At 34.3% G+C, this 13,281-nt stretch overlaps 1 protein-coding gene across 2 annotated transcripts in view; it reads left to right on the plus strand.

Moving 5' to 3' along the window:
* The window catches only part of NAA16 (N-alpha-acetyltransferase 16, NatA auxiliary subunit), a 58,783-nt gene that overhangs the window by 19,717 nt on the left and 25,785 nt on the right, over window positions 1-13,281 (plus strand). The window contains exons 8-9 of one of the 2 annotated variants that reach the window (XM_069467204.1): window positions 1,758-1,853; window positions 7,535-7,641. In XM_069467204.1, the coding sequence (XP_069323305.1) occupies window positions 1,758-1,853; window positions 7,535-7,641 (203 nt within the window). The remainder of the gene's footprint in view (window positions 1-1,757; window positions 1,854-7,534; window positions 7,642-13,281) is intronic. The other variant, XM_069467205.1, reaches the window with a different exon arrangement.

Below are 13,281 nucleotides of genomic sequence, written 5' to 3' on the forward strand. Positions count from 1 at the left end.
TGGTTACCATAAAATGTATTGATTACAAAACTAATTATACCACTTTATCGTTTTAGGTTCCTTAGGACCTTTTCTTCCCCATGGTAAGTTCTGGAGCTCCAACTTGTGACTTCAGATAGGACATTGAAATGGTTTAGTTTTGTCTTAATGTTAATTTAACTACATTTCTAAGACTTGTTATATCTGGGGTAGTGGAGAAATTTTTTTTATACTTCAGCCTGTCATTCTCCAAGATTAGGCATAAACATGAGAACTATTATTATTATTATTATTTTTTTTTTTGAAATAGTGCTTTGCTCTGTTGCTCAGACTGGAAGTACAGTGGTGCGATCACAGCTAACTGCAACCTCAAACTCCTGGGCTCAAGTGATCTTCCCATCTCAGCCATCCAAGTAGCTAGGACTACAGGTGCATGCCACCATGCTTGGCTGATTTCTTAAAAAACATTTTCTGTAGAGACAGGGATCTTGCTATGTTGCCCAGGCTGGTCTCCACTTCTGGCCTCCAGTGATCCTCCCATGTCAGCCTTCCAAAGTTCTGGGACTGTAGGTGTCTTACAACACCTGGCAAGAACTATTTTTTAAAAAAAACATATATTTTTATTGTCTTCAAGTAAATTTTAGTTTAAGTGTCTTTAATCATTCATGAAATCTCCAAATCTTTAACAGAATGTGAAAATTGTTTTTCACATGTCCCAAGTTTTAAAATCCAACCACATTGGAGCTCCAAAACATATTATTAGGGGAAGGAATGAGTCTAAACAAAATCAAACTTTACCTCTTAAAGTGCAGTGTTTACAATCTTGATAATAAACACTCCATTTATTATGGAGATACCTTGTTTGCTAGCACCAAGGGTTATTCTTAGAATGATTGTGTATCTGTGGTTTGAATTAAAGTCCACTTTAAGCCTTACAGTTTCAAAACAGGTTTGTTTGCTTTTTCTTGAAATTCTGCTATAAATTGCTTAAGTAAAGTATGTGATTTCTCTTGGTAAATTATGCAGGTTATTGCTTTAGAATAATGAGCTGCACCCAGATTCTACTCTGCATATTGTTGCTGCAGAGTAACATAGTTTTCATTTAAATCCTCTGTGTGGTACAATAAAATTAGGAGGGAAGATACAACTTTTTGTTAGAAGTATATTTTATATCTTTTGCGAGAAATGATAGCTACTTTAAAGAATCAATGAGTTTTTTTATAATGGAGTTTCATTGGAAGATGTTAAGTCTCAAAGCTACCATAGAAACTGAGTTCATCTTTTAAAATATAAAACATTTGCAATTGTGATCCTAAAACTGTTTCTTTTTCAAGCCTAATCAACAGGCTGTAAACTTCATTGGGATATATGTAGGCTTTATTGGCTTAGAATGTTTATATAAGATATGTTATAAAGGATATATTATAAAAGGATTTTCTTTTCCATAAGTTTTGTGCTAAGGAATATAAGAGAAGTGCAGCGCATGTTAAACATATATTAAGTCTGTGTGGCTTGTGTGTATGTGATTTGAGTTGTATCTGTTGTGATGAAAGAAAGAAGTTTTGGATTTCTCTGAAGATAAAGTTTAAAACGGTAACTTACTGATTATAGTATTTCACTACCACAGGGTTTTTAATGTCATACTTACCAAAATTGAAAGCAGCATTTGTGTTGTTAATATAATTTTTATTTATAACATAGTTTTTAAAGTTTGTCAGCCTTTTGTGATAGATGAAAGTTTTGATGCTATGAATCTCATCCATATTTACTGATAATAGGCACTTTAGAAGAGAGGCTTCAAATTTATGAAGAAATTAGTAAGCAACACCCCAGAGCAATTTCACCTAGAAGATTACCTTTGAATCTTGTCCCAGGTAATATTAGGATATCTTTTGTAATATTAATAATTATTTGTTGAAATTACTTGATGTTATTCATATTTAAAAAACTTGTTTCTGGTATAGAGTTTACATCTATACCAATCTTGGGGTTGAGAGTGACCATTTATGAATTTATTATTCATATGTTAATAAGAGTGTTACACTTTAGTGTATGGCTAAAATGTTGGTTTTAAGTATTTGAAGTTGTCTATATAAAACTGCTTTTCTTAAGTTGATCTCATGAAATGGAGAGTAGAATGATAAATACCAGAGGCTGGGAAGGGTTTGTGTGTTGGGCCAGGGACAGGGGGATGAAGAGAGATTGATTAATGGTTACAGACATAGAAGGAGTAAAATTCCAATGTTCCATAGCAGAATAGGGTGTCTATAGTTTAAAATAATGAATTATATATTTCAAAACACCTAGAAGTGTGGACTTGAAATGTTCTCAACACATAGAAGTGATAATATTTGAGTTAACGGATACCCCAGATACTCTGACTTGATCATTACACCTTCCATTGCATGTAACAAAATACCACATGTACCCCATAAATATGTACAAATATTATGTATTAATTGAAAAAAATGCTTTTCTTATGTGACATTTTTATAAAAGCACTACATTTGCTGACAAACTATATGAGGTATTATAATTTAAGTGGTAGAAGTATGAAAGTTTTATATCTTCTATTTAGAGTATAAATTCAAATGAAAATGTTGTGAGCTTTTTGTGCCCACCACAGTGTTTAAGATAATATCATCATTTCCTTTGAAGGCCTCTCTCCTCAGAGTTAACCACATTCCTAAGTTTTGCTTTTATTTATAGAACTCCATGTATTTTGTATCCCTAAAAACAAAAACAGCTTATGTAAATTGGAATTCTCTGATATGTATTCTGTGATTTGCTTTTATTGCACAGTAGTATATACGTGACCTTGAACCAAGTTATGATACGTAACTGAACTCATTTACTTTTGGACTGTCTAGGAGGTAGAGAGTATATTAGCTCTTCAGATAGTTAACATCTTTGTTGATGATTTTAGTAAAAAATTGTATTTTTGTTGAAGTCTTTATTTTTAGTTGTGAGTGCTGTAGTTTATGACTTATTTATTGGGGCTTTCGGCATTTCTTTTTATATAAGTCAGATTCTGGAAAGCTCATATAACTTTTAAAATAGTCTAGGGGAGTGAGTGTGAGGTGGAGAATATTTTCTAATAAATTCTCCCTTACAGTGGAAAATACACGTTTAATTGGATTATGATTTTATTTTTATTAAAAGATTCATGAAAATTAAAAATCTTTAGTTGATTCACTTAAAAATATATGAAATACCTCTTAGAAATGTATTGGATTAAACAGTAGATAGAAAATCATTTTCTACTAGTGCATTTCAGTTCCATAGATGATGAGTGCTATTCTTCTGATCCTCCCTATTTTTTTTTAGTTTAGTAGAATACTGGAAGCACATTTCCCTGTTGTTTTCCAGGGAACATTAAGTCCAAGTAGATGAGTTAAACACAGCTATCAGGTTTCTACAGGACTTGACAGAGTTTTTAATATACTTTTTGTGATTCCAAGATTGGAGTTTACTGTGTAGAGAGGAGCATTTCTCTAATAAAAGTGTTTTGTGGAAGATGCTTAGGCTCATGTTTCTGTACCTCTTCCTCCTTTTTTTTTTTCTTTTTGAGACAGGATCTCACTCTGTTGCTCTGACTGGAGTGCAGTGGTGTGATCACAGCTCACTGCAACCTCAAACTCCTGGGCTCAAGCCATCCTCCTGCCTCAGCTCCCAAGTAGCTGGGACTCACGCCACCATAACTAGCTAACTCCTCTTTTTTTTTTTTTAAATAGCTTTCTGAAATATAATTCATATATCATAATATTTACTGTTTTAAAGTGTGCAATTAAGTGTTTTAGTTTATTCATAGAGTTGTGCGATCATCGTCACTATCTGCTTTCAGAAAACTTTCATGACTCCAAAAAGAAATCCCATACCCATTAGCAGCCATGCCCCAGCCCCCTTCACCCCCAGGACCCGACAGCCACTAATCTACTTTCTGTACCTATGGATTTGCCTGTTTCTGGACATTTCATATAAATGGAATTATACCCTATGTGGCCTTCAGTGTGTGGCTTCTCCTTTTATCAGTCTCAAGGTATGTTTTGTGTTTTACAATGTGGGTAGGGATATTCTCTTAGGACCTTTCAAATGCATTCACATGCCTCTTAGGAAACAAAGAAGTCTTATTTAGCTATAAGATTATAAATAAGATTTATTTCCATAGTCAATAAAGTTTGCTAAAAGCTCTCAGTACATGGCAGTGTATAGTCGGAAATTCATTTTTACGGGTGTGATTTAGGTTAAAGTGGAACCATCCTAGACTCTCTGGGACATTCTGTCTCTGAAATGCTAAAACGACTTTTTTTTTTACAATATAGATCCCAATTGAGGGGTCTGATGGCTTGGGCTTCAAGGTCAGCATCACTGTGAGGTTCTTTCTTCTTTTCTTTTTCTTCTGTTATTTTTTCTTTCTTCCTTCCCATTCTTCCCTTCCTTCCTTTTGATAGGGTCTCACATAGTCATAACTCACTGTAACCTTTTGAGGTTTGGCTCTTTGGCTCAAGGGATTCTCCTGCCCCAGCCTCCTGAGTAGCTGGAACTGCAGGTGCCATCACCACCCCTGGCTACTTTTTAAAAACATTTTTTATAGGGGACAAGGTCTCACTATGTTGCCCAGGCTGGTCTCAAACTCATTAAGCAATCCTCCCCCCTCGGGTTCCCAAAGTGCTGGAGTTGCAGGTGTGAGCTACTATGCCCAGCCTCTTTCTAGTTCTTTAATTCTTTTTTGTTGAGTTTATTTTTCTTTCGTTTAAATTTTTTTTTCTCCTTCAGAACATGATACTTTTGGATCACTGTGAGGTTCTGACATACATGTGTTTACAAAGCTCCAGTGAATATGTATAAAATTATGTAAATACTCAGTTGTGTCTGCAAAAGCTCAATGTTTCATGACTTCTTTTGCCTATCTAGAAATATTTTTATGTGCAGTGAGAGGCATTTTGGCATTACCAAAAGCGATAAGATCTTTTTCAAGAAACATGATGGAACTTGAGAATGCAAGGTAAAAGTTTTGAAAAAGTTCCAGTGTTTAGATAAAAAGGCTTGATATCTACAGAGCAGTGAGGAAATTCTCTAACACCCTAAAATATTAAGTGCTCTAGAAACAATGCAGAGATAAAGCAACTTTTCAAAATAATTAATTGAATTCATCACGTTCCATTATTCTTCACTGGCTGAGGGGTGGAGAGAAGAAAGGAGATAATCCAGAATGTTAAACACAGAATACTATTAATAATTAAATTTCGTTCCATTATTTAGAATGGATTTCCAGTGAATCAGAAATAGTCTGATCTTGCAGTTTATGCTAATTATTTTAGCACTGGTTTTTGGGACATCGATTTTTATGTGAATCTGTGCTACATACCTAGCTAAGAATTAAGCATAGTATCTATGCAGGCAGGTAACCTGTTTTGTTAATGGTAATGCTAAACAGGCACATAATAATTGATGATGTTTTGTCCCCCTGAAGACAAGACTGGGGGGGGTACCAAAGAATTAGTACAAAATAAGTAGGAGGAAGGGAGATAATTTGTTTTTGTGTAAAGGGTTTTCTTGTATCTAAAGAAAGAAATTGATATGTATAAATAATCAGTAATTTGGGGGATATGGTGTGTGACTGAGCAGTGTAGGCTTCCTGTTTAGATGATACATTCATACAATTACAAATTAGAAGGGTACAGAAGGGTTTGAAAGTGAAGTCTGTTTCTTGTCTCTGTCCCCTGGCTACCAAGTTTACTTGACTGAATACGTCCATTATCAGTTGATGGTGTATTCTTCCAGAAATACACTGTGCATATACAAGCAAAAATGTGTGGAAGATTTGTGTACAGCTTTCCTTTTTTCTCCTCCCATTTTACAGAAGTAGTAGCATGGATTGCTCTGTACCTGAGTTTTCTTTTCACTTAACTATATTTGGAGAACAGTTCTATTTCAGCACATAAAGAACTTCCTCATTCTTTCTCATACCTGTGCAGTCTCAGTAAATCAAATCTGCCAGGATGATCTGAATAGACCAAGAAAGTTGGCCAAGAAGGAGAAGTTCAGAGTAGCTTCTAACATGAAGATAAAATGCTTGTTTTGTCTGTGGGAGATTGCAGGTATAGAAAACAGAATCTTAAATGTAGAAATATAATAGTTGTCAGGTATCAGGGAAGATGGTGATAGATACATTTATTGAGCGATTGCTGTGTGCCACACTGCTTACTGCTATACATTTTTTTATAACTTTTGCCTTATACCAGTGCTGGGAAGATTTGATCTCTGAAACTACTTTTGATTTTTAAGGAAGTAATGATGTATATTTAACTTAGGATGAAGTATTATGCTGTTTCAGCAATCTGTGATTTTCAAAAGACCAACCCTTTGTATATGATCTAATAAAAAATTAGAGATTATCTAAAAACAGTCTTTATAGTTAATAGAGTTAATTTTTGTGACATTTAATTATATTGAGTAGGCAAGTTTTGTTCAGTGGAATCACAGCAAATAAAATTTTTTTGTAACCACTTTGGGTTGTTAGATTTTGTTATGCAGTATTGTGGTTCATAAAGAAACCTTAGGAGGTCATTTCAGTCATCTGTCTCACTTTAGGCTAAATAGTTCATGACGTGTGCATTTTTTTTCCTCAAATGATTGGGTAAATCCATGTCCTTATATATTAACCCTTACTGTGAAAAAGTTCATGTCTTTGTATTTAAAATGAAACTTCTTTAAATATTTTCTGCTTTCAAAGAGTGGCACCAAAAATCTTTTGTAAGGGTTTATTAATAATAGAATTATTTAATTAATGTTTGCACATAGAGTATTTATTTTAATTCTAATGTTAGAATACTCCAGGGCCCAGTCTAATGTCTAACATACATATTTTATTTTCATTGTTGGTCTCACTCATTAGAATGTTAAATTCTAAAATTCTGTGAGGGCAAGATTTAAAAAATTATTTTTGTTTAATCACTGCTCTATCCCCGATACCTTAAACAATAGCTGACATGTAGTAGGTGCTTTATACGTCACTGTGGAATGAATGGATGTTGAAGTAAATCACAAGTTGATTTGAGAAAGCATTTGTAAACACCAATTTAGTGTTTATAAAAAGATATTTTAGCTACTACTTGAAAACAATGCTGATTACAGTAGTCTGCCGCAGAGCGCTTTATGAGTTGTCTGCAGGGTTTTAAGCTGTGGATAGTAGGACTGAATCTGTGCTAGTCAGTGAGAGATTAGGAAAGATACTTGCTATTGTGGCTATATTCAGAATGGATAGTAGGTTACTTAACTCTCTACTTAAAGCTGCACAATCTTTTTGTTTACCTATCTTTTTAAGTGTTCCTTCATGATATCTTGAACCCAGATCTAGGGGAAAATATAGTTGCCAACTGAGGTGTTTGCTGTTACGCTTTTTGATGGTAAGAAATAATGCAGATTGACGTTTTGGGTTTAAGAATTAGATGGGAGATAATTATTTCTGAGGGAGCTTTATTTTTATTTAGAAAATCATTTTAAGAATTGCTTGCGTCAGTCGAAGTATAACAAAGTACACTTTTGTTTCTAGGTGAAAAATTTAGAGAACTAATGGATAAGTTCCTGAGGGTTAACTTCAGTAAAGGCTGCCCACCCTTGTTTACTACTTTGAAATCTTTGTATTACAATACAGAAAAGGTAAAATTCGTTATTTATTCAGTTTTACTATAGTCTTTTTACTAAATTATAGAAAGATGTCCTTGCAAATGATATGCTATGATTTAATCATCTTCTCTGTTCTTGTAATGTTATTTACCTTATTTTTAGTATAATAATAGCTGTACTGAAATTGTATGCCTGTAGTATGAGTAATATCAAAGGAAATGTCAATCTGTGTAATTTACTGAATAAATGGTTTATAAAAGTACTAATGTATAAAAGTTGTTTATTTTTAGTGGGTATACTTTCTAGTAGGATTTTAAATTTGACATATTTTTCCCAGAGGTCTATATTTACTCCATGATTATTATTTTCTAGTATATAATTATGGATTTCTCAACTTGTTGAGCATGCTTTTAAAGTTAATAGCTTGGATAATCAGTTAGTGCTACAGTAAAATGCCATTTGGTCAACAGTACAAATTATTAGTTTTAACTAATAGGCTATATTTTAATAAATATAGTTTTCAGCTTTATTTTTTAATACAGTTTCTGCTTTTTTTCCCCTAGTGTCCCTTAGATTCAGTAGGAAGGAACGTTCTGCTTTTCAAAATTACAAAATGGGTACTTAAATCTTGGTCTTAAATTAGAAAGATAGGCTGAGCATGGTGGCTCATGCCTGTAATCTCAGCACTTTGGGAAGTTGAGGCAGAAAGATCACTTGAGGCCAGGAGTTTGAGACTAGCCTGGGCAATATAACAAGACCCCATCTCAAAACACACACACATTCTCCTCCTCTCTCTCTTTCTCTCTCCCCCATCCCTCTCTCCCTCCCTCTCTCCCCCTCCCTCTCTTTCTCTCTCTCCTCCCTCTCCTTTTCTCCCTGCCCCCTCTCCCCCCACCCAAATCTTACTTTTAGTCTGTATATAATAATTACTTGTTTCAGAAATGTGAAAACCTCAATGTAAAGTACTTACTCAAATAATGTATTTAAATGGCATCCATGGTATATCATGGCAACAGGAGAACTTTTTAGAAATTAGTTTTTATTTACTTTCTGAACTTTCAACTGTAACTTTGTTTTAGGTCTTTATCTTGGCATAGTTTTTTTTGTCAGTATTTTTTCTTTCTCATACCTTCTTTAGCAATTTTTTTCTTTCATGCAAATTAGAAACTTATGAATTAATATGATTTAAATCTTCATTATTAAAACTAAAACAATAATTTAGGTTGCTGAATATAGCGTAAGAATTTCAACAGCTTTCATGCTGTACTGAAATACCATTTTTATTGAAGATAATGGTAAGAATATTTCTCACTTTATTTTGTGTGTATGTCACTTCATTGAAAATACTGATTGGATATTTTTAGGTGACAGTCACCTTTAAATACTCTGATATTATGTGTTTTCCTCCTAAAAGTAATGTTTGTTTTAAAGGGGCAGCCTTTTTAAAAAATAACTGTTTTACACTTGAAGTACACAGGTGTTTTCATCTGTTTGGTCATTTTGTATTGTAATCTCTTACATGTTATCAGACTACACTTTTATTATAGATAAAGTCTTGTTTTATTGTTTATTGTTTTATAAACTAGAATCCATTTCTTCTAAGTGTGAACAAAGAACCTTACCTAGTAAGGTTCCTGAGTCTCAGGATACTTCTATTTTGTTGGTAGGCTTCATGTAGTAAAGTACTCTGTTCCTGAATTGTCATAACAGCAATTAAAAAAAAACTAGGAACAGTTGAACAACTATATTGTATTTACAACATGTCTAGTGGTTTAATGAGAGGTAAGTTTTATACGTACCATATAGCCTGCTGGTGTTCTAAATCATAATGCCAACAAATTATTTCTGTAATGCTTATAAACTGCCCAGTGGGACAGTGAACCAGATGTTTGACCACCTGTTCTGTATGGCGTGCAGCTAACATCTATTAGTTTTTCAGATTGGTGATATAGAAATTTTATCTTATCACTTTTCTGTTTTCTGTTGGCATTTGTATACAGTTGTACTCTATTCCATCAGCTTCTACTTTCTCAAAGAGTAAAAGTGCTGGGTAACTTAGCACAAAATTTTAAAAGTAATTTTTCATTGTAAAAGTGTGATAAACACAACATTGGAAAATGGAGGAAAGATCTAAAAAAAAGGGGAGGGAGGGAGGGAAATCCAGACAAAACCCAATCATAAATAGCCACATGAATACATAATTTAAGAGCATTTTCATGTGTTTCCTTTCAAGTTTTTTTCCCTGTGAATTTATTTGTGGTGCGTATTTGTAGCTTTAGTCATTTTGACCAAAAAGTTGTGTTCTTTTTCCCCCTAGCAATTTCATAAGCATTTAATGTGTTTTTATATGGTCTTCATTATCTTCCTTTTTAATGACTGCATGGTCTTTTAGAACCATTCCTCCATTGTTGAATTCGGTTTTCCAAGTTTTTACTGTTGAAAAATATCATAAATATCTCTGTACACATAGCTTTGCTTAAGATTATTTCCTTCTCATAAATTCTCAGTAACTTAATGAGTAAAGGGTATGAACATTATTGTGGTTCTTGGTAAACACTGATAAATTGATTTTCACAGGTTGTAAACAGCAGTTTATATTGCTACTAGCAGTGTAGGTGAAATATTTTTGTCCTGTGTTTGCTTTTCTATGGAGGCTTTTTGTTTTTAACATGGAGAGGTTAAAAATGTGGTGGAACCAGATTTGTTGATTTTTATTTCTGTTGTGGAAGTTCCTCTATTGTTTTAGAACCAGCTTGAAGTTCCTCTTCCTCTGGAACAGCACTTCTCAATGGGGTCATTGGGGAATGAACTTTGTCCCCTGGGGGACATTTTCCAATGTCTAGGGAGGTTTTCTTTGTCACCACTGTGGGGTGTGCTACTGACTTCTAGTGTACAGAGGCCAGGGATGCTGTTAAACACCCTGTAAGGCCCAGGGCAGCCTCCCACAACAAAGAATTTTACCGTTGACATGTTGGGCTGGATAATTCTTTGTTATGGGGGGCTGTCCTGTGCAGGATGTATAGCAGCATCCCTGGCCCCTGCCAACAAGATGCCAGCAGCTTACCCTGAGTATTTTAATTTGTTTGTTCTGGCCACAGCTTTATTGAGATATAATTCACATATCGTAAAATTTACTTATTTAAAGTGTACAATTCAATGATTTTTAGTATATTCACAGATTTGTGCAACCAGCACCGCTGTGTAATATTAGAAAATTTTCATCATCACCCAAAGAAACTCCATATCTTTTAGCTTTGAGTCCCCCAACCCTCCCATCAGCTCTAGGAAATGATTAGCCTACTTTCTGTGTATGGATTTCCCATTCTGGTCATTTCATATAAATGGAATTATCTAATATGTGGCCCTTTTGGTCTAGCTTCTCTTACTTGATATTTTCACCCATATTGTGGGATAAATCAGTACTTCATTACTTTTTATGGCCAAATAATATTTTATTGCAGGGCTATACCACATTGGTTGCTTCTACCTTTTGATTATTATGAATAATGCTGCCGTAAACATTTGTGTACAAGTTTTTGTGTGGACATGTTTTCATTTCTCTTGGGTATATACCTGGAAGTGGAATTACTAGGTAACAAATGGTAACTCTGTTTAAATTTTTAAAGAACTGCCACTCTTTTCCAAAGTTCTTCCACCTTTTTACGTTCCCACAAGCAGCACATGATGGTTCCTCATCAACGTCAGTGCTTGTTGTCTGATACTTGGTTATAGCCCTGATGTGGGTATGACGTGGTAAGGCCTTGTGATTTGGCTTTGCATTTCCCTGACGACTGATGATGTCATATCTTTTCATGTGTTATTGGCCATTTGTATATTGTTTTTAGAGAAATGTCATTCAGATCCTTTGCCCATTTTAAAATTGGATTATTTCTCTTTACTATTGAGTTGTAAGAAATTTTAAATATATTCTAGATATAAATCCTTTATCAGATATATGATTTGAAAATATTTTTACCCTTCTTAGGGCTATCTTTTCCCATTCTTGATAGTGTCATTTGATGTACAAAAGTTTTTAATTTTGATGAAGTCCAGCTTATCATTTTTGCTGTTTTTGTTGCTTGTGCTTTTTCTCACCTTATCTAAGAAAACATGTCCAAATCCAAGGTCATGAAGATTTATTTACTTCTAAGAGTTTTATACTTTTATTTCTTACATTAAAGCATTCAGTCTATTTTGAGTTCATTTTTATGTATGTTGTGAGGTAGGAGGCCAACTTTATTCTTTCAGATGTGACTGTCCAGTTTCCCAGCAACATTTGTTGAAGACACCATTCTTTCCCTGTTGAATGTCTTGGCAGCCTTGTCAAAAATAAATTAACTATAAATGTGAAGGTTCATCTCTGGACTTTGAAGTCTGTTCCACTGATCTGTATTCTGTCTATTCTTACTGTTTTGTATTCTTGTATGAGATGGTCATTCAGGTGCAGCCACAATAGGAGACACTGGATTAGGCTCAGGAAAAAAGAGTTTGTCCTACTCACAGGTCCTAGACAGGAGGCATGCCATGCCAAGCAGGGCTACTTGGAGAACACAATAGGGTGGACAGGAACGAGGGGACGGTTTAGGTTACTGCTTTTACTGAGGTTTCTAGGAAACTTCAGGGCAGGGCAGGGTGAACTGTTTAGGATTGGTTAGTTTGAACAATTTTGGTGGGCCTTGGGCTCTTGTTGCCTGGTACCTAGTCCTGGGATAATTAATGCAGAGGAATGAATATTGCCTTCTCGGGTGTGTGGGCCAGATAGGGGAGGTATGGCTCTGGACTGAATAGTTAGCATGTCAAAGACATGCTCCTGGCTGGGCCTTTTGCTATCTTTAAGAATTGGCTAGGCCTTGGAGGGACTGTTTCTCAATAACCATAGAGGGTTTTTAAGAATTGAAACATCAGTATACAAAAAATTTAAAAATATTTACAATACACCTATGCCAGTACTATACTGTCTTGATTACTGTAGCTTTGGGGTAAATTTTGAAATTAGGAAATAAGAGTCCTCCTCCTTTCTTCTTTTCAAGATTGTTTTTGGTCACTCATGGTTCCTTTTATTTCCATTTGAATTTTAGGATCAGCTTCTCTGTTTCTACAAAGAAGCCATCTGGGATGTTGATAGGGATTTTGTTGAACCTGCAGATCAATTTGGAAGTATCCTCAACAATATTAACCCTTTTAGTCTATGAACACGGGATGTCTTTCCATGTATTTAGGTCTTCGTTTCATTCAACAGTGTTTTATAATTTTCATTGTACAAGTCTTACACATCTTTTGTTAAATTGTTACGTTCTAACACTTCTAAGTGTTCTAAGTGTTACATTCTTTTTGATACTATTCTAGATGAAATTGTTTTCATAATTTCATTTTCAGAGTGTTTATTGATAGTAAGTAGAAATGCAGTTGATTTTTGTATATTGATCTTTTATTCTGAAACCTTGCTGAACTTATTTCAGATGTTTTAATGGATTCCTTAGGATTGTCTGTAAGATCATGTTATCTGCAAATAGAAAGTTTTACTTCCTTTTTAGTATGTATCCTTTTTGTTGACTAATTGCTCTGAGTAGAATCTCTAGTACAATATTGAATAGAAGTGGTGAGAGTGGACATCTTCATCTTGTTCCTGCTCTCAGGGGGAAAGCATCTAGTTCTTCACCATTAAGTGTTGTG

Source organism: Eulemur rufifrons, chromosome 4 (assembly GCF_041146395.1).
Source record: "Eulemur rufifrons isolate Redbay chromosome 4, OSU_ERuf_1, whole genome shotgun sequence".
NCBI lineage: Eukaryota > Metazoa > Chordata > Mammalia > Primates > Lemuridae > Eulemur > Eulemur rufifrons.